Source organism: Parus major, chromosome 14 (assembly GCF_001522545.3).
Source record: "Parus major isolate Abel chromosome 14, Parus_major1.1, whole genome shotgun sequence".
NCBI lineage: Eukaryota > Metazoa > Chordata > Aves > Passeriformes > Paridae > Parus > Parus major.
The window spans coordinates 1,466,231-1,491,010 of NC_031783.1; the positions used below are offsets into that span (position 1 = coordinate 1,466,231).

The 24,780-nt window shown below is 50.8% G+C and overlaps 2 protein-coding genes across 12 annotated transcripts in view; one reads left to right on the top strand and one right to left on the bottom strand.

The window, feature by feature from the left end:
• PPL (periplakin) overlaps positions 1 to 8,843 on the top strand; it is a 29,298-nt gene extending 20,455 nt beyond the window's left edge. Inside the window, exons 18-22 of the mRNA XM_015642554.2 lie at positions 162 to 312; positions 600 to 683; positions 3,433 to 3,549; positions 4,159 to 4,251; positions 5,299 to 8,843. Coding sequence (XP_015498040.1) covers positions 162 to 312; positions 600 to 683; positions 3,433 to 3,549; positions 4,159 to 4,251; positions 5,299 to 7,983 — 3,130 coding nt within the window. The 3' untranslated portion in view covers positions 7,984 to 8,843. The remainder of the gene's footprint in view (positions 1 to 161; positions 313 to 599; positions 684 to 3,432; positions 3,550 to 4,158; positions 4,252 to 5,298) is intronic.
• UBN1 (ubinuclein 1) overlaps positions 410 to 24,780 on the bottom strand; it is a 35,362-nt gene continuing 10,991 nt past the window's right edge. For 3 of the 11 annotated variants that reach the window (XM_015642556.2, XM_015642559.3, XM_015642555.3), the window contains 8 exons: positions 24,127 to 24,256; positions 23,866 to 23,984; positions 23,309 to 23,431; positions 22,320 to 22,463; positions 19,548 to 19,598; positions 18,437 to 18,479; positions 16,899 to 18,125; positions 14,921 to 15,564 (listed from right to left, as the gene is read on the bottom strand). In XM_015642556.2, the coding sequence (XP_015498042.1) occupies positions 15,139 to 15,564; positions 16,899 to 18,125; positions 18,437 to 18,479; positions 19,548 to 19,598; positions 22,320 to 22,463; positions 23,309 to 23,431; positions 23,866 to 23,984; positions 24,127 to 24,256 (2,263 nt within the window). In that variant the 3' untranslated portion in view covers positions 14,921 to 15,138. Of the gene's footprint in view, positions 703 to 3,548; positions 3,994 to 9,485; positions 11,930 to 14,920; positions 15,565 to 16,898; positions 18,126 to 18,436; positions 18,480 to 19,547; positions 19,599 to 22,319; positions 22,464 to 23,308; positions 23,432 to 23,865; positions 23,985 to 24,126; positions 24,257 to 24,780 lie in introns of those variants that run through there. The other 8 variants (XR_004499384.1, XR_004499385.1, XM_033517820.1 and 5 more) reach the window with 8 other exon arrangements.

Sequence of the window (24,780 nt, forward strand, 5' to 3'; positions counted from 1 at the left end):
GAAAACAAGGATTAAATTCTCTTGCAACAGAGGTGCCAATAGAACAACTCTGGCTCAAATCCATGTCTTCAGGGAGCAGGGGAAGTGGGATGGGTTAAGAGGTGTCTGCAGCAGGCACAGGAAATGTGACAGGACCGAAGCTGAGCTGATTTTCCCCACAGAACGCAGACCCTGCAGAAAGCAAAAAGTGCCTACTCCAACTACCGCACCAACTACGACAAGGTGAACCAGTTCCTGTGCAACATCCCCAACTACGAGCCCCAGGAGACTGACAACATCCAGCAAGTGGAGATGAAGCTGAAGAGCCAAGCGGTAATTCCCAGAGCACCCTGGGCTCCACAGGGAGAGGAGAGGGAGCAATACTGAAAGAAACAGAGCTTAGATAGCTCCTGAACATCAAACAGAAAAATAGAAATATTTCTTAGATTTATTCTTGTGCTCTAAGGTCCCACTGTCCTCCTGTGCTTTGTTTACACATAACAAGGCTGCTCAAGGAGGTTGGAATTCTCAGGGTTGTGATTTTAATGGTAACTCCCAAAAAGGCTGAGGGTTGCATTTGGATGTTGTGTTCCCTCTGACCTGTACCTCTGTGTGCCCAGGCACTGCTCAGTGACATTGCAAGTAAGGAACAGGAGGTGCAGAAGGTCTCTGCCACAGCTCAGCAGTACCAGCAGGCAGTGAAGGTAAGGACTGAAATTCTGCCTGTGAAAGAACAGAGAAACAGAGTATTTGGGTTAGAAGAGACCCTAAAGCTCATCCCATTCCACCCCTTCCATGGCAGGGACACCTTCCACTATCCCAGGCTGCTCCAAGCCCCATCCAGCCTGGCCTTGGACACTTCCAGGGATCCAGGGACAGCCACAGCTTCTCTGGGCACCCTGTGCCAGGGCCTGCCCACCCTGCCAGGGAACAATTCCTTCCCAATATCCCATCCATCCCTGCCCTCTGGCACTGGGAAGCCATTCTTCCTTTTCCTGGCACTCTAGCATCTTCACCCTTGCAGCAGATGAAAGGCACAGGGAAGCCAAACTCTTCCATCCCCTGGCATGGAGATTTCAGCCAGGCTTCAGCTGTCCCTGTTTGACATCCAGCTGGATGCAGGGGCTGTGCTCCTCCTCTGGTTTATCCACACAGACCCAGCTGTGGAGGGCACAGGTTAACAAGTCTGATGTTCTCACATCAGTGATGTCCAAGCTGGTTGATGAAGTGGCACCAAAGTAACAAGTACAGAGAAATAAATACACAAATAAGAGAGATCTAACATGAGAGGTTGCCATTCTCTCTTATTTCTCTGTTTATTCCTGCACAGTTGTTACCCCTGCATTTCCAGCAGCAGTGGGGTGAGTGGAGCACACACCGAGCTCCGTGCCCAGGGCAGGATGGGGGGCACAGGAGCAGCTCCCCCACGCTGCAGTTTTGAGCTGCAGCTCCCTTGGGAGTTTTTATGAGAGTTCCCTGTCCCACAGCCTCAGCTGTGACTCTCACATAAACCACAGAGGTGGAGAGAGCAAACAGCTTCTCTGGTGTGTCAGGAGAGCCGAGCCATGCCCACAGCACATCCAAGCATGTCCTTGCTTGCTCTGAGCATTTTTTTGCCCTGGTCATCCAAACACTGCACATGGAAGCAGCAGTTTCTGGGACAGGACTATTCAGTTTCTGAATCATGGGAAAACCATCCCCTCCAACACAGGGAATTGCCATTCTCTGGTTCTCTGCCCCCTCTTTCCCCCAGCCCCCTGAGAAGGGATGTCACAGCCCCACGGGGCTGGAGGGTGGCTCTGCCCTGGCCCTGGGCTCTTGCAGCCACTGAGGGCAGGAGCTGGGGAAGGGTGTCCAGGGCAGCACCCCCAGCCTGGGAAGGGGCTGGCAGGGCACAGGTGATACCAGGGATGAGGAGAGCCTGTGGCTCCAACCTGAGAGAGGAGCAGAGTGAAGGGGACAAGGGGCTCACACTTGCCTGGACACATCATCCTCATCCCAAACTGGCTGGGCAAAGCTGGCACCTGAGGGAAAGGGTCAGGGCTGGGCTGTTGCACTCGCTGCTTCCAGCACCTGAGATCAGTTTTGCTGATGCAAAGTGAGCACAAAGGCTGGGCTGAGGCTCCAGGCTCAGTTCTGCTCTCCAGGTCGGCAGCCTGAACCACAGCCATGGATCAAAGCCTGGCTTAGGTTTATTTGCTCCCTACAGTTTAGAGGTTCCAGTCAAAACTAGAACTAGAAAAACCTCAGACTTCTTCTGGGTTTTAGGATGGTTTTCCCATCCATGCTGCAGATCCACTGAAACTGTGAAGATCCATCCTTGGACTTGCTGGAGTCACTGAGACTGAGATGGGGCACCAGGAGAGGAGCCAGCAAGAGCTTCCAGCTCATCCCCAGCTCAGCCCTCACCATGAAGCATCCCAAGCTCCCACCTGGATAATGAACCTCTCACATCCTCCAAGCTCAGGTGGCCTCCAGTCCATGGGTGGGAGGTGAGGAAGGCTCCTTGGTGGCCACAAGCTCTGCCAGGATGCAGGAGATGCCAGCTCTGAGCAACCATCACCTGGAGACACGCAAACACGTGCAGCACGTTTCACTCACCCACTCCAAACCACTGATTCCACCTGACTTTTGCACTCCTTTCTGTGGGATGATGAAGGTTGGAAAAAACCCCAAAGTGGATTTTGAGGAGCTGCTTCTACCACTGGAGCAGGACCCAGCCACCCACATCCCATCTCCTGGTGCACCCTGCACCCTCCAGCTGCAGTTATTGAACGCAGGATGAGAATCATCCTTGGAATTATTGCAACCACGACTCCCAGCGACCCCTTCCTTGTCTCCTCTGCCCAGGAATGGCCACTGGGCTCACTGCTGCTGATGCAGGAGGTGTCAGGCAGGCAGCAGGCACAGAGATGGGCACAGACCTCCAAGTACCATCCTGATGATGCAGCTGCTATAAAAAGAAAAGCATCAGTGTAAACCATGCTCATACCAGAACTTCCCAGGGAAGTGTGAACTTTCCTGGAGCTGTTGGGTGCCACAAGGCTCCTGCAGCCTGGGGCAGGTTTGAGGTAGGGAAGAACAAGCCCAGAGCTGGGGTTTGGTTTGTTCTGCTGCACTGAAGTGACAGCACACGGGGCAGACAGGAACAGGTCCTGAAACTCAGCTCCAGAGTCCTGGGATCAGTTCTGGGCTACTCACAACACTGAGGGGCTGCAGNTGGAGCCCCTTTAGGCCCTGGAAGGGGCTCTGAGGTGTCCCTGGAGCCTTCTCCTCTCCAGGTGAGCACCCCCAGCTCTCCCAGCCCGGCTCCACAGCAGAGGGTGGGGTTTTGTGACCTTCCCAAAAAACAGGTCAAGGGGTGAAGTTGTTAAAGCCAGGGCAGCTTAGGAGGAGCCTGTGCATGAAGGGGACAGAGTAATTTCACATTTCTCCTGGGAATGTCCTCCTCAGGACTACGAGTTGGAAGCTGAGAAGCTGCGGTCCATCCTGGACCTGGAGAACGGCCGCAATGGCTACACGAGCAAAAAACCCAGGCTGCAGTCCCCGGCTGCCAAGGTGAAGGAGGAGGTAAGCAAGTGGGGCCAGAGGAGAGGGCAGCTCACAGGACCACTGGAGGTTTGCAAACACCCACATTTACTGTGGGGACCTTGGTCCCACAGGGGACCACAGGGAAGGGAAGGGAATCTGGAGGAAGGGATTTTTCATCATTTTTTTGAACCGGGCTGGCCAGAATGAGGGAGAGAAAATGCTGGATTTAACACTTTTGGAAGGGAAAAAGGAAGAGAAAAGCCAAAAACCTGGACATTTTTCCATTCTCTAGACTTTCAGAGACATTTTACCACCAAAGATAGAAATACTTACAGTGAAATGAAGCCACAAGCTACTTACTTATGCAGGATCTGTTTGCTACCTGCTTCAGACTCATCCTGCCTATAGAGGCAAGCAGATGTTCTTCCTCAAACCTGGCTCTTCCTCAGCTTCCTCACCTGTTTCTTACTGCACCTGTTTTTGCTAGAGTAGAAAAATCACAGTTTGACCATGAGTGTATCATGTGACCTCTCCCAAAACCTGGCAGATCACTGCTGCAGGATTTTAGAGGAGCACCCAGAGCTGCCTCTTTAGGGCCTGCTGTTTCTGGTCTTCTCAAGCTCTTCCCAACACGTTTTTGCTCTGCAGGAAGCTGTTCTGGCAGCCAAATACACAGAAGTGAATGCTGTGAACAAGCAGAGGCTGCAGAACCTGGAGTTTGCCCAGAGCCTCCTGCGGCAGGTGAGTGATCACAGGAGCAAGGTGACACACGTGTGGGAGCCAAGGACACGTGTGAAGGGCGCATGTGGGGCTCTGCCAATGCAGGCTGAACTGGGAACAAGTCTAACTGCTGTCCTGTCCCCTTAAATCACTAATCAGCACTCAAATCAGACAGACCAACCCCCAGTCCCATTTCCCACTCATCCTAGGAAGCTCCAAATAATATTTAACCCTCTTGTTTTGCCATTCTGCAGAATTAGTATCCCTTGTGGCTGAAAGCTTTGTTCTGACAGCAGCAGGCATTGCAGAAGTGATCTCTCAGGCTGGGAACCCACAGAGAAGTCTGTTTGCAGATGCACCCAGTTCAGAGTTTGCCACAGCTCAGCTCCCTTCTGTTGCTCTGTTGGAGGCACCGATATCCTGGCCTGGGTCAGCAATGGTGTGGCCAGCAGGACCAGGGCAGGGATTGTCCCTCTGTGCTGGCACTGCTGGGACACCTCCAGTCCTGTGTCCAGTTCTGGGCACCTCATGACAGGAAGGACATTGAGGGGCTGGAAGGTCCAGGGAAGGGAACAGAGCTGGGAAGGGGCTGGAGCAGCAGCAGCAGCTGAGGGAGCTGGGAAAGGGGCTCAGCCTGGAGAAAAGGAGGCTCAGGGGGCCCTTCTGGCTCTGCACAACTCCCTGACAGGAGGGGACAGCCGGGGGAGTTGGGCTCTGCTCCCAGGGAACAGGGACAGGAGGAGAGGGAACGGCCTCAGGCTGGGCCAGGGGAGGGTCAGGTTAAACATCAGGAGAAATTTCTTCACAGAAAGGGTGGTCAGGCATTGGCAGGGGCTGCCCAGGGAGGTGGTGGATGTGTTCCACCATTCCTGGAGATGTCCAAGGAATGACTGGACATGGCACTCTGTGCTCTGGGCTGGTGGCAAGGTGGGGATGGATCACAGGTTGGACTTGATGATCTTGGAGGTTTTTTCCAACCTCAATGATTCTGTGATGATAAGCACCGAAAGTGTTAAAATTAACTGGATTTTTTGGACTGATTTTTTTTGATCCTTTTTCCAACAACAGCAGCCAGAGATTCAGGTGACACAAGACTTTGCCCAGACCAAAAAGTCTGTAAGGCCTGTGGAAGAAGTCTGGAAGTTGAAGAAAGAGCTTGAAGATGAGACTCAGCGTCGGCAACAGCTCGAGGCAGAGATTGAAGCCATTCAGAACAACATTGTCCACCTGCAAAACCAGAAGCCCCAAGAAACTGTGGTGAAGAAAGAACTGGTGAAGAAGGTGCCTGACCCCCAGCTGGAGGAGAGCTTCCACAGACTGCAGCAAAACCTGGCAGAGGAGCAGCGCAAGAACCAGGTGCTCCAGGATGAGCTGGAGGCTCTTAAAGTCCGTCTGCGTGTTCTGGAGCACGAGAAGAGGGAAGGAGGGCAGGAGTACATAGTGAAAGAGGTGCTGAGGATTGAACAAGACAAAGCTCAAGCTGCTGAAATCCTCAAGCTCAAAGAGGAACTGGAAGAGCTCAGGAGGCAGGAAGGGACCAGGGAGAGTGAAGTTATCCTCTTACGCCAACAAATTGCTGTGCTGTCCAGCGAGAAAAACAAAGAGCAGGAGAAGGTGACAGAGAAGGAAGTGCTGAAGCTGCAGAACGATCCCCAGCTGGAGATGGAATTCCGGATGTTGCAGGAGACCAAGGAGAGGGAGAGTGCCCTTCGGCAGAAGCACGAGGAAGAGCTCAGCTTCCTCCAGGAAAAGCTCAAGCGTCTGGAGAAGGAACGGGCCATTGCCGAGGGCAAAATCACCGTCAAAGAGGTGCTGAAGGTGGAGAAAGATCTGGTCATTGAGAGAGAGGTGAACGAGCTCCGGCGCCAGTACGAGGATGAGAAGTCCAAGGGCCGTTCCAATGAGAGGGAAAAGGCTGAGCTGCTCAGGAAGATCCAGCTGCTGGAGGAGGAGAACTCCAAGGTGGTTGTTCAGGAGAAAGTGCGTGAGATTGTGCGCCCAGACCCCAAGGCTGAGAACGAAGTTGCCAACCTCCGCTTGGAGCTGGTAGAGCAGGAGAGGAGGTACCGCGGTGGGGACGAACAGCTGAAGAGCTGCCAGAATGAGCTGGCTGCTCTGAAGAACAGAGGGCCCCTGGTAGAAGTCAAAGAAGTCATTAAGGAGGTCATTAAGTACAAGAATGATCCAGAAACCGAAAAGGAGTTACAGCGGCTCCGGGAGGAAATCATAGAGAGGACCGGAGCTATCGAAAGAGCTGACCTGGAGATCTACCAGCTGAAACAAGAGATACAAGCTTTGAAAGACACCAAACCTCAAGTGCAAATGAAGGAAGTTGTTCAAGAAATCCTCCAGTTTCGGGAGGACCCCAAGACTAGAGAGGAGGTAGAGTCGCTGCGAGTGCAGCTGGCAGACGAACAGATGAAGCACATTGACCTGGAGAGGGAGCGGCTTCTCCAAGAAGAAAAAGTAAGACAGAAGGAGGAAGAACTTTCTCAGGTGAAGGAGAAAGTGGTCCAGCAGGAAGTAGTGAAGTATGAGCAGGATCCTGCCTTAAAAGCTGAGGTGAACTCCTTCTCCCAGAGCATCGAGAGCGAGCTGAAGCAGATCGATGGCCTCCGTGAGGAGCTGCGCAAGCTGCAGAGAAGACGCTCCGAGCTGGAGCGGCAGCTGGAGGAGCTGGAGAAGGAGAGACAGGCCCGCAGGGAGGCCGAGCTGGAGGTGCAGAGGCTCAGGATCCGGCTGAACGAGCTGGAAGAACAGGAAAGAGAAACGACAGAACGAGTGACTGTGAAACAGAAAGTGATCCTTCAACAAGATCCCCAGCAGGAGAAGGAGCATTCCCTCCTCAAGCTGGAGTTAGAAGAAGAGAAGCACCGCAGACAAGTCCTGCAAACCGAACTAGAAGCCCTGAGAAAGAAGCTCCTTTCTTTGGAGAAGATGGAGGTCAAGGAGAAAGTGGTCTTTTCAGAGAGTGTCCAAGTGGACAAAGGAGACACGGAGTATGAGATTCAAAAGCTGAAGAGCAACCTGGAGGAAGAAAGTAGGCGCAAGAGGGAGCTGGATGCAGATATCAACCGCCTGGAAACCAGGCTGTCCGAGGTGGAATTCAACAACTCCAAGTCATCAAAGGAGCTAGACTTGTTAAGGGAGGAAAACCACAAGCTCCACCTCGAGAAACAGAACCTGCTGATGGAAACAAGGAGACTGCAGTCAGAGATTGAACTCACCGCAACAGAAGCTCAGGATTTGAGAAACATGACCCACGTGGACAGTGGAATAAACCTGGACTCCAGGTTCCAAGCTTTGGAAAGAGAGTTAGAGGATCTGAAGCAGTTATCCAGAGAAAAAGATGCAGAGATTGAGCAACTCCAGAATCGCCTGAAGACGGTGGCTATCAAGAGGGAGCAAAGGGAGAACCACCTGAGGCGCTCCATCGTGGTCATTGACCCCGACACAGGGAAAGAGATGTCTCCAGAGGAAGCTCACGTGTTTGGCCTCATTGAATGGAGCCTGTTTGTCAAGCTGAAGAGCCAGGAATGTGACTGGGAGGAGATCTCAATAAAGGGTCCGAACGGGGAATCATCTGTGATCCTGGACAGGAAGTCTGGCAGGGAGTTCTCCATCGAGGACGCCCTGAAGAGCGGGAGGCTCACCGCGGCCCAGTACGACAGTTACCTCAACAAGGAGATGTCTATCCAGGAGCTGGCAGTCTTGGTGTCCGGAAGCAATTACACAGCGCTCGCTCCACTTTAGAAACTTCACTTCAAGAGCAGCCAGTCGGAGCTGCAGCACCTTGCAGACATCCAGATCACTGCAAAGCCTCACCCTCCTTCGCGTCTTCCAAACTGCTACAGCCTCTGCCCCGGCCATGCTATGCAGCCACACCGCTTGCTGTCACACACTGCAGAAAACACCACCAGTAGTGGAAAACATCTGCCAAACCTTCTTCCCCTCTTCCTACCAGAAAACAAGAGAAAGCCTTAGGACAGTGAAGTGCCTCAAGTCTGAAGACTCAGCAGAACCTGCAGTTTCCTCAGCTCCTGCTCACATAGTCACGTATGAAGCCGTGTCGGGAGAGAAGACTGAAGGTCCAGGTGACTCTGAGGTGACCTCAGGAGCTGGTTACATCAACTGCATGTTGGTAAGCCAGACAGTCCCACCGTGGACACCTGACTCAATGATGGGCTCGTCCTCTGAGAAAACCAGCTCTGTGCAAGCCAAGGTTTCAGTTCAGAATCACCACATCAAGACCCACCACCGCCATTTGTTCACCTCTGTGCCTGTGCTGCTGGAGAAGAGTGAAGGTCTACTTTGGTGGCACCAGCCACTGACCCAGGAGAGGCATTCACACACCCCAGAGGTCAAGGAAAAGGACATGAAGAGATGGCAGAACCACCAGACACAAGGGGCTGTGCACAGCATGCAAGGGAACCCAATGCAGAGGGCCTCCCACAGACAGCTCCTTCCCTTGTGGTTAAAAGCTGTTAGTGCTGGTGTTTTCCTGGATGGAGTTACATGCAGCTACATGTTTCATTTACTTGTGTAAGGGAATGGGGAATAGAGGGGAATTCTATTTATAGTACAAAATAAAAATGCAGTGGTTCCAATCAGAAGGTGTTTGGTCTTTATTAATTATGGCAGCCTCCTCATCTTTGGCAATACAAGAAGTTGCCATTTAGGAGCCAGAATTAAACCACTAGGATTATTCATTTTAGCTGTTGGCTCTTTTCAAAGAGGGAAATTGCTGGAGCAGCGTTTGAGCAGGAACTAATTGGCAGCATTAGATGGGAGTGAACTGCACTGAAGAATGGGACTGACTGCAAGGTGTGGGAGAACAGAGGATTACAGTGGGATGGTACCATTCACTTCCTTTTCCCCAAATTTCAGCTAATACCCAAACCCCAGGGAGCTCTGCTGTCCACAAATGCAGTCATCAGCACTCCCTGCTCATCCCTCGTGGCTCTGGGGATGAACACCACTGTTTTACCTTTGTCAGTGAAGGGATCAGGGAGGAACACACTGGTGCCCTGGGGGTCTGAGCCCCACGTGTCCCTTCCAACAGATGCCAACTTCAAGCACCAGCAGGAGCACAGGGACTGAGAAGAAACATCCTTACCCCTGCAAGAGCTGTAACACATCTGCCATTCACTCACCATGTAGGAGACTTTAAAAGAGTCAATAATTCATTACTCACTCACAGATGAGCACTCTAGCTGCAAGAGAAATTCTCAGAAACAAAGTCAGGAAACTAGAGGTAAGGAGATGGGGGGAAAAAAGCGTTTTGGAAAGTTTGAAACAATTTATTGAGTTGTTCTGTACAAGATTAACAGTTTTCATACCACCCTCACCATCTTCAGCAAGACAGTGCCAACACACATAAAAAAAAATAGAATAGTAAACTGCAGCTCTTACACCCAAAAGGAACTGCCATCCCCAGGTAAGTGCCATGGGAGCCCATCCCTCCCCATTCCATCCTGGAAGCGCTGCAAGTTGCCTCCCCGAGGCAGAGGTGCCAGCCTGGCTCCCCATCAGCTGCTCTGCGTGGGCCTGCCTTGCTGCCACTCTGCTCCACACCACTCACTCATTCATTATAGCATGTAAAGAAAAAATATCCCACAGAATTTCCACCACATAAACATTTCCCTGAGGCAAGAGGCTTCGCTAAATTCCTAGAAGGAGGGCATTCTGCTCTGGCCGCGCACACCGGGGCTTCCCAGCAGAAGCATTCAAGTGAAAGCAAAGAGAGGGAGGAGAACCAGTACCTCGAGTCACTCGCTGAGAGCCCCTATCCTGCCAGGTGTCCCAACCTTTCAGCTCCCAGGGGAAGGTGAAGGTGCCAAGCACCCCTCAGGACGAGGCCTTCAACAGGAACCACGCGACATCCGCTGCTCAGAGTCCACCAAGAAATGCTGTGCTTCGTTTTACCCACACGAGTTCTCTTTGGCTCTTTTGCTACAACCTAGGTATTTTCTGTAAACAGGCTTGAAATCTGAGCTGTATCCATTAATGTGAAATACAATCAACTCACTGATTCTTGGGCAGTTATGCATCAGTTCAAATTGAAAACAGTCTTTCCCAGATCTTAACAAAAAAACAGAGGAAACTAAAGCAGACATTTGCTGGTATCCTGGACTCAGCATCCTTTCCCAAAGCTCAAGGAGGAAGCTACAAGCTTTTCCTGGGAATACCAGTAAATTCTATGTGGATCAGCACTATCACTGCACAACTGGGACGTGGCTGTGGGGGCCTGAGAGAAGACAGACTGGGCAGAGCAGGAAACCAAACCTCAGAAAGCTCAGGTGGAGCCTCAGCCTGCCCTTAGCCTGAAAGGAGGTGCACAGGGAGAGTATTTAGGTCTAAAATTAAGAAAAAACAAACAAGAAAAGACACCCCCCAATTGTAGATGGTCCCTGTTCCTGCAGCTGTGCTGAGCACATGATCCTGGTGCAGGTACCATTGAGGAGAGCAGTGGTTTTCTCTGGAATTCATTTGACATGGGACCTTGGTTCATCTGGCTCATTCCCTCTGCCCACCAAATTGATCCTAACTCACAACCCTAGGAAAGAATGGCTTTAGGGGAGGGCCTGGAACCCACCTGCACATACTGGGATGAGAACTAGTGCTCCTGCTGGATTTGGGACTGTGCTCAGTCACCAGGTCACCACTGAAGTCCAGACAGTGCAGCTTTTTTTTTTTCCTTTTTTTTTTCTTTCTGATGTGCAACCATAAAAAGCTCTATTAAATAAACCAGAGTACATTTTAAATACAGAATGATTAAAAAAGGGTTGAGGAGCACACAAAATAGGGCTGAAATGTGTGTCACTAGTCCATTCTTGCTCCACCATAAAAGGCACTGGAATTATGTCTTCCGATCCATGTGACATGCTAAGAAGTGTCCCATTCAATCCAATGCATTCAATGGCAATGAGGATAAAACTGAGCAGGAAAAAAAGCATCCCTTTGGAGGGGAAAAAAGTCCAAAAACTCAAAAGAAGTAGAATTTTGAAAGTCGATGATTGAATCTAAAAATGTCTTTTAAAGAGTCTTCTGTCTCCTCCAGAGGGGAACATCAGGTGGTTCCTCAGATTCACCACACAGGAAATGTTAAATCCTCCAATTAAGTGTAGCACAGTTTTATAGTACAATTGGAAAGTTACTCAAATGTCTTCAAGAAAGCACTGGCAGTGCTAGAATTATCCAAGTAAATCCAAAGCAGAAGAAAGAAGCACCTTTCATACCCTCCACGGGGAGACCAAGGAGGTAACTGGACTTGGAGGTACTTGGCAGCTACAGACACAGGTGGGTGGGAATCCACTGCAGGACCACCTGAGCCTCCCTGCCAGTTCCAGCTCCTGCCAGTGCCAGGGAATGCAGGAAGGGCAGCAGCAATAAAACAGTGCTACAAAAGGCTCCTCTCATCGGGGCACGGCTCAAGGTGGCCCCCTGTGTGGGGCTCAGCTCTGAAAGCCTCTGAGCAGACCCCCCAATGAGTTCCTTGTTGCAGTTCAGTCTCTCCAGTTGTCATAAAAAAAAAGAAATAGAAAAAAACCAAAAAGAAATCAAAAGACACAGCTGGTATCCAAAGTCCATGACCTGTTCCTCTGGATTTTATCCTATGGGTGCTGGAGCTCCCCTCCTTGCAGGCGTCACAACTTGCGCTGCTGTGCATTGGACCCTTTGCCGTGAAGCTGAGAAGCATCTGAAAGAAAACAAAACCAGCTGGGAAGGGGGTTCAGCACCAGCCCGTGGAGGGTGGGCAGCTGGGACAGCCAGGCCTCTGCACAGAGGGAAAGACCTACTCTTCCTTCCCAGCACCAAGGAATCAGGAAGAAGAGGATGTGCCTGGGGACGTCTCTGCACTGGGAGCAGCCCAGCCTCTGAGCAAGGGACAAAGGAAGCACTGAGGGTCCCCTGTGGGCTCTCAGCAGAAGCACCACGGCACAATTCCAGCTGCCAGGGAACTCCTTGGCCTGTGCCCTTCTCTAAATCCACCCTGCCATATCTCCCCCTCCAGGAATCTCAAAACACATGGTGTGGTTGCCTTGCACCTACAGGTGGGTGGAAGTAACCTGTTGTACATTTTTGCCATTGTAATCACAGAATCACTGAGGTTGGAAAAGACCTCCAAGACCGTGGAGTCCAACCTGTGACCCATCCCCAGCTTGTCCCCAGCCCAGAGCACCGAGTGCCACGTCCAGGTCTTGGACACCTCCAGGGATGGAGACTCCAAACCTCTCTGGGCAGCCCCTGCCAGTGTCTGATGACCATTTCCATGTAGAAACTCCTCCCGATGTCCAACAAAACTTCCCCTGGCACAGCTTCAGGCTGTTTCCTCTTGTCCTGTCACTGGTTGTGTGGGAGAAGAGGCCAGCCCCTCACCTACAAACACCTTTCAGGTAGGGCTTTAGGTGCTTTATTAATTATTTTTATATTATTTAATTAGGTGCTTTTTAAATGAAGGCTTTAGGTGCCCACTGATAGCAGCAGGATCCATAGGAATCTCACCACTAATGGAACAGAAAGGAATGGATGTGGAAAAAGATGAGGAAAAGAGAAAATACACAGAAGAGAGAAAAAGGAAGGAAGTTCAAGGAAACATAAGTTTTCCAGGAGCAATTAAAACTACTTCAGACTGTGATGAACAAATTGGAATACTGAGATGTGCAGCTAAGCAGCAGTGGCACCCAGCAGTGCAGCAACAGCTTCTCCTCCAGGCCAAGAACAACTCCTTGCATGCAAGAGCTCAGCCCAGCACATCCCACAAGCACAGAACCAGCCCCAGCACAAGGCACCTCCACCAGCAACAGCAGCACTGACCACACACAGGCAAGCACTGGATGCTCTTTGCTCACAGGCTTTTGGGTGAAGATGGATGTAAAAGCACTTTTATTTAAGGCATCAACATTCCCTTGCATTTGCAGCAACCTCCCACACACCTTGCAGCATTCAGACACAGTAATGCAGCTGTGGGCAGATGTTGGCACAGCCAAACACAGCTTGTGCCACAAAACACAGGAATTCATTTTAAGGTTATGGGGGTCACTTAAATATCTACTGTGTTCTACAGAACACCAGAACTGGGAATGTTCCAAGAGATGGCAGCACCAGGCTCCTTCTCCAATCTTTAAGTGAAAACACCAAGTGAGAAAGCAGGTCCTTGCTGAAGCTATATCCATAGTTAGTTTTCCTTCACTTATTCCCAGTGGTCCTTTGTCTTCCGGCCCTACATCCTGCTGAAGAATCCATCAAAAAAACTCTCTGTTATAAGCCCTGTGAACAATGGTGAGGTGATCACTGAATTCCCTCAACTAAAGGGACAAGGAGCTGCTCCTCAGTGAATATATTCCACAAGCCATGTTCAAGGTACAATCCCTGATCTCATTCCAGGGAGTGATTTACAAACAGGAAGGAAGGGTCTGTCACACCAGTGATCACTGCAAGGACCTATCCAGCTCTACCACACCAGCAAGGCACAACCCACCTCAAACTCCAGGAAAGGAAGCAAACCCAACCAATTCTTTACATTTTCATGAGTGCACAACACACTCTTCCTTCTTCAGCAAACAAGCACCGTGCTCAGCAGTCAAGGGTGTTTTATTCCATGACTCCTCCAGGAGGCTACATGGTTATCCATGCACACAGCCACAGGACCAGGCTAAATCAGGCTAAATCACTCCTAAATCAGGCTCACTTAGCCCAGGAAGACCATCCCAACAGGAGCAGGTACTAAGATAATGGCACTGATAAAGTGCTAAAGAACACACCTGAGAAAGCAGAAATAGGAGTCACCAGGGCAGCTCCCTGAAGCAGCCAAACACAATCTGCTGGCACTGAATTTCAATTTTCCTTACTTCTCTCCTTCTCTGGAAAACTCTTGTTTTATGCATCACTTCTGCAGGCATCAAACTGGGGCAGGAACAGGCTTAACTGCCAAATCCTCATGGTGTGAGCAGCAAGTGGAGCAATCTGCATTTACACTACAAACTTGTCATGAAGGAGATGCTGGCAATTAACTCACTGCATAGACACAAGACAGTCTGGTCTGACACATTTTTTGTAGGTCACCAGGAACAAAACTCCACAGAGCTGGAATATTCATTCCAGGGCAGTCCTGGCAGGCTGTGCACAAAGAGGCACCACTTTCATCCTGGTAGGGTAATTCCAAGTATCTCCAGGAACCAACACTTGCTGTAAGCACTGAGAACTCATCATTTCAGAAATCACAGATGCCCAGAATGGTTTGACTGGAAGGGACCTTAAAGCCAATCCCATTCCACCCCCTGCCATGAGCAGGGACATCTTCCACTATCCCAGGCTGCTCCAAGCCCTGTCCAACCTGGCCTTTCAGGGATCCTTTCAGGGATCCAGGGGCAGCCACAGCTTTTCTGGACAAGCTGTGCCAGGGCCTCCCCACCCTCACAGCCAAGAATTTCTTCCTAATCATGGAATGGTTTGGGTTGGAAGGGACCTTAAAGCCCATCCTGCTCCACCCCCTGCCATGGGCAGGCACACCTTGCACCAGACCAGGTTGCTCCCAGCCCCTCACTCTGTACCTCAGAGAGGCTTTAGTGACAACCACACAGCTGGAAAACATGGACAACCCCTTTGGCTCCAGCCCTGGAGGAGGGATCTGCTGAGATAGAGGGAGACTCAGGAGGCAGAAGGAAAACACGAGCATCTGACAAGTTACCTGGCAAACTCTGTGGTAAATGAGTGGACAGGGCAGAGTGTGGGAGTGGCGCTGCATGGTGGGGGCTGGAGTGCAAACCAGCCAGAAGACCTAGAGAGAAAAACAAAGAGAGGAGAGGGAAAAAAAGGAACAAATACACATCCAAGACAGAAATGAGCAGAGGAGCTGCAGCAGTTAGCAGAAGTTGGGTTCCAGTTACTGGCACTTCTGGGCAAGCTCTAGGGATGTGCCCAAGGTTCTCCAAATGCAACTGCTGGAGATACAAAAGCAGGGACCACAGCATGAAGCAACAGCCAGAGAGATGGGCTGGTGTGCAATGGGCCAGCCCAGCAGATGTTCCAGGTGACAGCACAGGCACAAGTGACACACAGGTGACCAGCAGGATACTCACTGTGCCCGAGGCCGTGGTGGAAAGTTCCCGGAGCAGGTCCCGTAACTATTGCATCCTTGGAAACTCCTGCTTTTGGGGAGGAGTCGGAACTGAAGGAGATGACATGGAGAGGGAAAGAATGAATAGGAGAGATAATACCTAATGGGGTGGAGCTCAGGGCAGCTGGCAGCTTTGGGTTGTTGGACTTGTAGGATGGAGCCAGTACACTTAAGGAGGAAGAACTCGTTAGCAGCACAGCTCCACTAGTTCCTTTCTGCAAAGCAATGGAAAAGGTCAGTCAGGAGAGGGAGAACCAAGGCACAGCATCATACTTACAGATCTGCAAAACATGGAATGCTCAAGAGTTCCCCCTTGGAAAAAGCACCCTCCCAGCCAGGGCCCAAGAGGGTCCTGCAGATGGACATTGGCAAGCCAGCTCTTCTGAATGTGGCCACACTGGATTTGCCTCCATGCTTCCCTTGCTCTGGAATTGTGCCTCCATTAGGCAAAGTTTCCACACTGCCTGTGAGTTCCAGGGATATGCTGCTCATGGCAGCACACACTGCTGGCAACTCCAGGCACTGAGGCCTGACACCCAAGGCACCCCGGGATGTTATTCAGGATCTCCCTCATGGATACAGGCACCGCTGGGGAGTGGTTCCCAGCTCTCTGTCTCAGGAACAGACAAGCTACATAAACTGAGCAGTACATGCTTTCCATTTAAATACATTCCTTGTATTTCCCAGCTCTTTCCATGGGGCACGAAGGAAGGCAGGGATGAGCAGCCAACAATAAATAAATGCAACATTAGGAGCTATTACTTTTATGCTATAGATAAAAATTAAGCCCCTTTTACCAGTAAGTAATACAATATTTTAGTAACACAAGTCTGTACTGATAACCCAGAAGTTCTCCCTGAAATGTTCTATCCTAACAAATATTGGGAAAATTTCTTCATGGAAGGGGTGGTCAGGCACTGGCACAGCTGCTCAGGGCAGTGGTGGAGTCACCACCCCTGGAAGGATTTAAAAGCTGTGTGGATGTGGCACTTGGGACATGGTTTAGTGGCCTTGGCAGTGGTGGGGGAATGGCCTGACTCAATGACCTTAGAGGGCTTTTCAAACCTGAATGATTCCATGTTATTTATTCTATGAGCCACTCATGCCGAAAGTGGCAATAATACTAAAATTACCTGGAATAATTTGAAGAAGGCTAAGTTTGTAGATCTAATTAATAACAAATTAATCATTATACTTTTAGTTTAACCAATAAATTTTACCTCTTGTGATAAATTACCTTACTGCATTTTCTCTAAATCCAAATGGGAGCCCTACTGTCCCCATAACTTGCAGAGCCAGGGCAGGACCATGGCATAGCCTGGGCAAAAATTGCCCTTTGGAAGGCAGCACAGTATTCAGCTTAGTGGTCATTAAAGCTGAAAATGAAAGCTGGAATTCTGGAGAGCAAACCCAGGGTAAAGGCCACAACCTTCTAGTCTAAAGCAGCTAAAATCCAGACAGTCATTCAAGAACTTCAGCAACTGCTTCTGAAGTGCCCTCTTTAGGGCAGCTGTGAAGAAGGCAGGAGCTCCCAGCACTGCCCCCTTACCGGCACAGAGGTAGAGGCTGTGGTGCTGCTGACCACAGCTGGCTTTAGGGACGAGGTCAGCAACTTGGCCACCCCCTGGGTGCCCCCACTGGAATCTCCATTGGAGCCCCCAGGAGGTGCCACCAGGGTCAGCTTCTGGGAAACGGGAGTTTTCTTCACGGAGGAGCCGGAGGCCGGGCGGCTGGAGGCCGAGCCCGGGGAAGGGGCCGGAACATTGGGCAGCAAAGTCCCAGAGGAACTGCCCTGGTTGGCAGAAGCTCCAGAGGAGGAGCTGCTGGAAGAAGCCCCGTGCTTGGAGAGGGACCCAGCGACGAAAGGCGATTTGTAAGATTGTCCTGAAGAGCCGGAGCCACTCGAGTGCTTCCCGGCGTAGCTGAGAGATGATGAGGACAAGCCTTGGCTCTTGTGGGAGCTGCTGGAGTTTTGGGTGCTGCTTGGGGATGTGGAGGAATGGAAGCTCTGAGCTTTGGTTGATGACTTGACCTGCTGGAGGAGGGAGCGCTGGGGCAGAGGGGTGGAGGACTTGGGATTCTGCAGTTTGACAAAGGCAGCTGGGGAGGTGAAGGTTTTCTGGAGCTGAGCACCAGGGTGGAACACCTTCACCTGAGAGCCCGGCACTGGTGTCGAGGCCGGGGGCCCGTGGCCAGGCCTGACCAGGCTGTGGTGCTTCTGTTTAGCCTGGTGGGTGTCAGGAAGGATTTTGCTGGGGGAGGCTTGGCAGGAATGCTCTTTGTAATTAGAGTTCTCTGTCTTCTTGTCTTGAGAAGACTGGCCCAATGCCAGGGCCTGCTCAGCTAGGAAGTTTAGAGGAGACTGGAGGGAACCAGAGGATGATGTAGGGGAAGGGTTGGGCTTTGGAAATGTCCTCTTCTCCTCTGAGGATGCAAGAGTTGGAATCTTCTCTGGTGGAGCTTTAGGAGCTGCAGGAAGAGTAAAGTCAGGGCTCCCTGCCGCCCTGCTATTTAGCACAGCCAGTTCCTTGGACACGGCTTCCAGGGAAGAGGTGGGGTTGTGAATCAAGTCCTCATCCAAAGAGTCATCCTTGAAGGTGGCAGGAGTGGCAGTGCTGCTGGCAGCTTGGGCTGTCCCAAGGGACAAGAGTTCCCTGGTCTGGGCACTGATGCCTACAGCTCCTCCCTGGGGCTCTGAGGACAAGGCCAAGGTGCTGCTCGAGTGCAGGGAAGGGACAGACACCGACAGCTTCTTGTCTGGCTTGCAGGAAGAGTCCTGGAACATCACAGGAGAAGACACAGTCAGAAGAGAGACAGGGTTTACTGCTGAAAGGGGTGGGAAGGTTCACAATTTGTGGGTAAAAGGCAGGATACACATCTTCTGTGCCTATGAGCCCCCACCTCCCTCCCAGCTGCCACTGCCATCAATTTTAGCTGCTGTTCCAGTTGTTTTTCTAAGCCAAATACCAAGCAGAGCCATTTCACAGTAGCTGATGTACACATACAAAGCTCCAACACAGGGTTCAGGATGGCAGTCACTTGACTTTTGGCACATACCAACCAAGAGAACCAGAAAACAGAACTCACCTTCACTTTCACCTTAGTAGGAGCTATAACTTTCTTCTTCGCCCTGTTTGGAAGAAGACAAGAGAAACATGGCTCAGTGACTGCCCCAGGGAAGGAGCCAGCTAGGGAGCACACCTGGCCCCTGGTAGTGATGATCTTTGCAGGGAACAGAGGCAGCATCTCAGGTTGCTAGGATTCAAAAGCACATGACATTTGGTTGCTGCTCTTGGAAGCCCCAACTGCCACACAGGGAGAGGATCAGGAAGTGGAGCAGAGTCTTGGAATGGCAGCAGAGCAGTGAAACTCACACACACACATCCTGCATCAGCTGCAGGACCCCACTGCTGCCCTCCTACAGCAATGCCCAGAGAGAAACTGGCACAGAGACTGTTCTGCAGAAGTTACACCTTCCTTTGGGGTTCCCAGAAGAAGCTGAGGATGCAAAAACATCTGCCAGACTCCCAGAGAATAGATCTGGTCAGATGCAATCTCTGGTACAAGATGTCCTGGAGCTGCTGGGTGGTGTGGCTGAGGGAAGGACGACTCTACACCCTATTGCACTTCCCCTCACTCATGCAGTGCCAAGAACAGGACTGTCTGCCAAACTGACACTAGCCTAAATCCGTGTCCTCATCTATTATCAACCACCAGCAAGATCCATGAGACCCTTTGGGTTAAAGCCCCTGCCCAGCTGGATTCTGATGGCTGCCAACACCAGCCTGGTGCACCCACCTTCACTGGTCTGAGATGATTGTGACCCTCCTAGAACCAGGCAACAAGAGGGAATCCAGGATCCAGTAAGGACCAAGTAAACAGCCTGCAGTAATCACACTCCACTTTACCTCCCTGAGCCTCCCAGGCCCAGCACAGAGGCCTGACTCCAGGCTGTTGAACCAGGGGCAACCTGGCTTTAAACTTCTTATTTTTGAGCTTACTGAAGGCTAAAGCACCTCAGGAAAGTGTTGGGAGATGTCACACACAAACAGCTGCTCTCCCTACACCTCCCCAAAGGAAGCAGTGCTGATCTATGTGGGGGGAGCCAAGCAAGCTCAGGTGCTCCTGCATGATCCCCCCAGGCCCCAGGGAATGGAGATCACCAGTTTTCACTCCAAAGGAATGCTGTGATACTCACAGGACTGATGTGAGGTGTCCGTGTACACGCCTGCTCTCCTTAAACAGTGTCCTAAGAAGGGAAGAGAGCAATGAGAAGTGATATCCAGCAAGACCCAGTAGAGCAGCTGGGATCACTGGACACAGAGCTGCACAGTACAGCAGGGCACTTAGTGAAACTGAAACCACAGAGAGGAGACAGATATTCAGCCCTTTTCCAGGAAGATCATCCTGAGCTGCCCCACACAATTCTCTCTCTGGGGAGCAATGCCTGGAGGCACTGGAAAGGCCATTAAGGCAGTGGTTGGACAATGCCTAAGGAAAAAGCTCTGCTGGCTTAAAAAGCCAACTGGAGAGGCAGGATCATCACTCAGGGCCTTACTGCTGCCAGAGATCATGCAAGAGCTCTTCAGCTTCCAGGGAGAAAGTTCCCTTCCTGTGCCCCTCACACAGCAATGAAGGAAAAAAGGGTCTGTGCTGCCTTTGTGTCCCCAACCAAGAGCTGAGGTGACTCTATACATCACAGCCCTTTCTGGAAGGACTGACTGAGCACAGCCAATAGACTCAGCTTCATCCAAAGCCCTGCACTACTGAGGGTAAACCAGAGGCTCCCACAAACACTCTGACCCAAACCAGCTGCCACTCAGCTGCTCTCTCACATGTCAGGGAGGAGTTATAAACATCCCTTCAGTACTGGCATATGGAATGTGATTCCTGGCTGGTATTAACAAGACTTTTGTCATCATTTTTCTCTTAAAAAGCAAGCTTACATTAACCTAACATTCTGAATTATCTCTTAGCATTAATGAAGGAAACAGACTCATCCATGCAAGTGCTGCTCTGTCCACCTTCATATTCCTCTTACTGATAAACTTCTGGGATCAAGCTGACTTATCCATAAAATAGTTAAGTTTTCCTAGAGCCACCAATCCCTCCCCATGGCTGTCACTCTACCTGCTGTCTTTAAACCACCAAGTCAGAGAATATCTTGAGGTGGATGGGATCTAGAAAGATCAAGTTCAACTCCAAGTCCCAGCAGGAGAAACCATTGTCCTTAAGCCATTGCAAAGCAACCAGGAAATCCATTTTTATTGAGGCATTACTGTACTTAATTCCACTGGAAGTGCCTCCTATGCTGAGTCTTGGGTGAACACCCAAATGCCCAACAACAGTTTCACCATCAAACTTGGAGCTGAACATTTTAATTTCCTTTCAGTCAAAGAAATTTTTAAAACCTTGCAAGCTGAGATCCTCAGGCTGGGTATATCTTCATTAACTAAGGAGAAACCTTCCCCCACCTCCTAATGCCATCTTTCAGCTCCTGCACCACCACACTGCAACCACTGAGCTTCCTGTGCACATACAACTGCATCAAACAGCCATGGACTTTTCCAAGTGGATCATACTTACTGCTCTTAGGAACTGCTACTACATCTTCCTTTATCCCCCAACACCCAGAAAGCAAATTCAGCAGAGAAGACACCACTGCCCAGCTTGTGAAATGCAAAGAGACAGATCATGGAACAGCCTGGGTTGGAAGGAACCTTAAAGATTCCAGAAGGAAGACTGCAGAGTTGTCCTTTCTTTAAAAGTATTGAGCAAATCCAAGCAGGCCAGAAGATGATGACAGTCCCAGCAGAAGGGCTCTGCCATTTGTGTGGCTCTCTGCCACTGCCAGCTTGAGGCCAGGGATGATGGAAAGTGGGAAAGAGCAGGAAAGAGCAGTGAGGGTACAGAAACCACACCAAATTCTACTGACTCTAATAAGCCCCTAAAACTTTTCTACTTTGCCTTCTTTTGGGAATACTCCAAAGAAGACTTCCCAAAGTATCTGAAAAATGTATCCTTTGTGATTATAAAGTGACCTTCTGTAACACAGAGCCAAGAAAGCACAGACTGGTCCATGGGCCTGACCTCAGTGCCAGTTCCACCTGCCAGTGGCACCTGTCTGACATCAACATGGCACCAGGGCTACTCAGCACTGCCACTTACAGTCCTGGCTGCATCAGGAATTTGTGAGGTGAAAAGGGACAGAGGGAGAGGGAAGAATATGCTGCAGGGCAGGGCTGCCATTCACAGGGCCCTTAGCAGGCTGGAGAAAAGGACCAACACAAACTTTGTGAAGCTCAATGAAATCCAGCACCAAGTCCTGGAGTTGGGATGGAACAACCCTGGGCAGCAGCCCTGCAAGAAACCCCTGGGGGTCCTGGGGGGAAAGCTGAAGGGAAGCCACTGCTGCAGAGGTGTCCTGCTGAAAGCAAACTATCCCCTGCTCAGCACCTGGGAGTGATCTGGACACAGATCCAGCTCCAGGGTCCCCACAATACAAGAGAGATGCCAACAAACTGGAGACACCCCAAGGAATGGGGACACATGGCAGCCAAGGAGAGGTGGAGAGAACTGGGTTTGTTCAGCCTGGAAAAGGAGAAGCCCCAGGAAGAGTCTAATGGCAGTTTTCCACTACCTAAAGAGATGTGGGGACAGGACCAAGATGGAGCCAGACCTTTCCCAAAGGTGCACAGTAAAAAACAAAAGCGGGGAATATCCAGTTCAGTGCAGGAAGGGGAATTATTGGAAATAAGGGGAATAAGATTTCATGGAGAGTGATCAAGTACCAGAACAGGAGCCCAGAGATGCTGTGGGACTCTCCATCCTTGGGAATTTCCAGAATTCCACATGCCAAGGCCCTGAGCACTCTGATCTAACTCTGAAGCCAGCCATTCCCTGAGCAAGGGCAGGACTAAATGACCTTCCCAGGTCCCTTGGGACAAGGAATCCCTTGATTCTTGCTCACCTGGCCTGCATCCAGCCTTTTGGCCAAAGGGGCTTCACCTCTCCTTCTAGGAAGGTCTTCACGTAATCCTCTAGAGACTGAGCCTTATTCTTGTCAAGGATATAACCATCCAACTTAATCTTCACCAAGTGGCAAAGCAGAGCCCTGAGGAACAGGAAGATTTCAGATACAGTTATGCAGATTGACCTTTCCCACTTGGAGATCATTCTCTTTATCCAGGCTGGATAAATACAGCAAGACACACCGGGCTCTTGCTAATACAACCCTGCACTGCCTCCTCAGGAAAGGGGAAGGGAAAGGCACATTCCTGCTCTGTGTGCACACACATGGATGCACCAGGAAGAAAAGTCTTGTTACCCCTTGCCAGTGTAATCTCCTGAAACAGCTGAGGTAGCAAGCCAGTGCCAGAGCCACAGGCACCAGTAACAACCACAGAACTGAGCCTTGCAGCAAGGAGAAGGCAGGAAGCAAAGCTGGCTCTGTCCTACATGAATCAGCGACACAAACTGATTTGTTCCAGAATAAGAAGAAAAAGAGAGCAGGACTGATTTTCCTTTTACCCTTTGTCACTCTCCCCTGTTCTCCCTTCTCTGTCAGTCCCCCAAATGCCAGGGGCAAGAAAATGCAACAGCTTCAACTGCTTCTACAACCAGAACCTGGGCATGTGAAGAGTCTGGGCTGCAGGATGTCAGCAATTCAGCTGAATCCCTTCTGTTCCCAAAGATCTGACTCTCCCTTTTGGACTGTGCACAGAGGCTTCTCTGCACCTCTCTCAGGGTTAGCCTGGGCCTGAAATCAGCTTCAAGGTGAGATGTAATAAATGCAGTAATGGCTTCCATAAACAGCACCATGTGCCACGAACCTCCAAGCTGACTGTTCCTACAGGTGAGCAGCACTGCTCTGTAAACAAGACACAGACACCAAGATGCTTCACTGCCAACTGCAAAGAGGAGGTCATGAGTTTGCTCAATGTCTTGAGTTATTCAAACCTGATTTCATCATTCCACTGGAATTTCTTCCGTGGGCCCGCGACTCGTTTCCCTCCCTTTTCTTCATCCTCATCATCATCAGAACAAACTCGCTGCTCTTTGTCTTTTTCCTCTTCCAGCATCCTGAAATGGAGACAGAAAACGTGGAAGTGATTGTCCTGCAGGTCTCTGAACAGCACTGGACAGAGGTATCAATATCAGCAATCAGCCAGAGCTTAGGGTGCAAGCTGAGCTATGAGCTCAAGGTTAAGAAATCTCCCAATATTTTGTAAGAGATGATGGGACTAACCCAGCCTGACTTTTCCCAGGCTACCACGCTCCTAAGGACACACCTGCACATACAAAACCCTTCAGCCAAGCTCTGGTCCCAGCAGTGCTGCTGTAGCTGCCATGGCCACAGACAGCACAAAGAACACACACAGCTTAATTAAGCCGGTCAATGCCCATCAGAAAATTTAGCCTACAGAAGAAAAAGAGGGGCAAACTTCAGGAGAGCAGGCCACAGGAAGCCTGCTGGGAAAAGCTACAGATGGGGAATGAGCAGATGAGGAGCTTACTTGGAAAACTTGGCCTGAGTATGGGCTTGGCATTCCTCCTGGTACTTGGCCACCTGCTCTGGCATGGCCCTTCCAATGGCTTCCTTCAGCTTCTGCAGAGGCTCCTTCAGTCGGCCACCCTGGAGCGAGCACACAACACCCTGAAGCTCCACATGGCTGGGACACCAAAATCCAGCTGGGACAGTGCCCCCAGAGGACACAGCCTGTCTGGGGACAGCAGCCACTGGGCACACACAGGCCTGTGCTGGCCACTCCCCTCACCTGCTCGTAGAGGTAGAGCCTGCGGGCTCGCTTGAGCAGGGTGTCCTTGCTGCAGGGGAAGAAGGCGGCCAGGTGAGCGTAGACCCCCGAGCGTACCTGGCTGCTCAGCTCCCGTGTCTGCAGCTCGATGCTGTGGGGACAAACACACAGTCAGCAGGGACTGCCAGGGACTCCCTGAGCACTCTCAGGGAGTGGGAGGCAGGGAGAGAGGGACAAAGGACAAGGCAAACTGTGTGAAGGTTCTTTGGATTCTACAATCAACAAGTTATGCTTCGAATCTGGGAGTAGCTGGAGAAGGAACAAATGGAAGTCAGCAGTGTCATCTGCTCTGCAGCTCTCCCTGGCAGCTGCATGCAGGAGGGTCAGGCAGTGAAATGAGAAGAGCACACTGGTTATGTCAGATGCTGTGGCACTGGAATTCAGGACAATACAAAATCAAACTTTATCCCTTGGGTTTCAACTTCCAAGTGAGCAGATGAGAGAGATCAGTGTGTGCCAAACCCATCTATGCACTTAAACAGAAATTAGGAGGCTGGCTTTATAAGCCCCCCCTCAGTGTCAGAAAGTGTAAAAGATTCATCACCCCCATCATCAAAGTCACAGAATGCTTTGGATTGGAAGAGACCTTAAAGCCCATTCCACCCCCTGCCATGG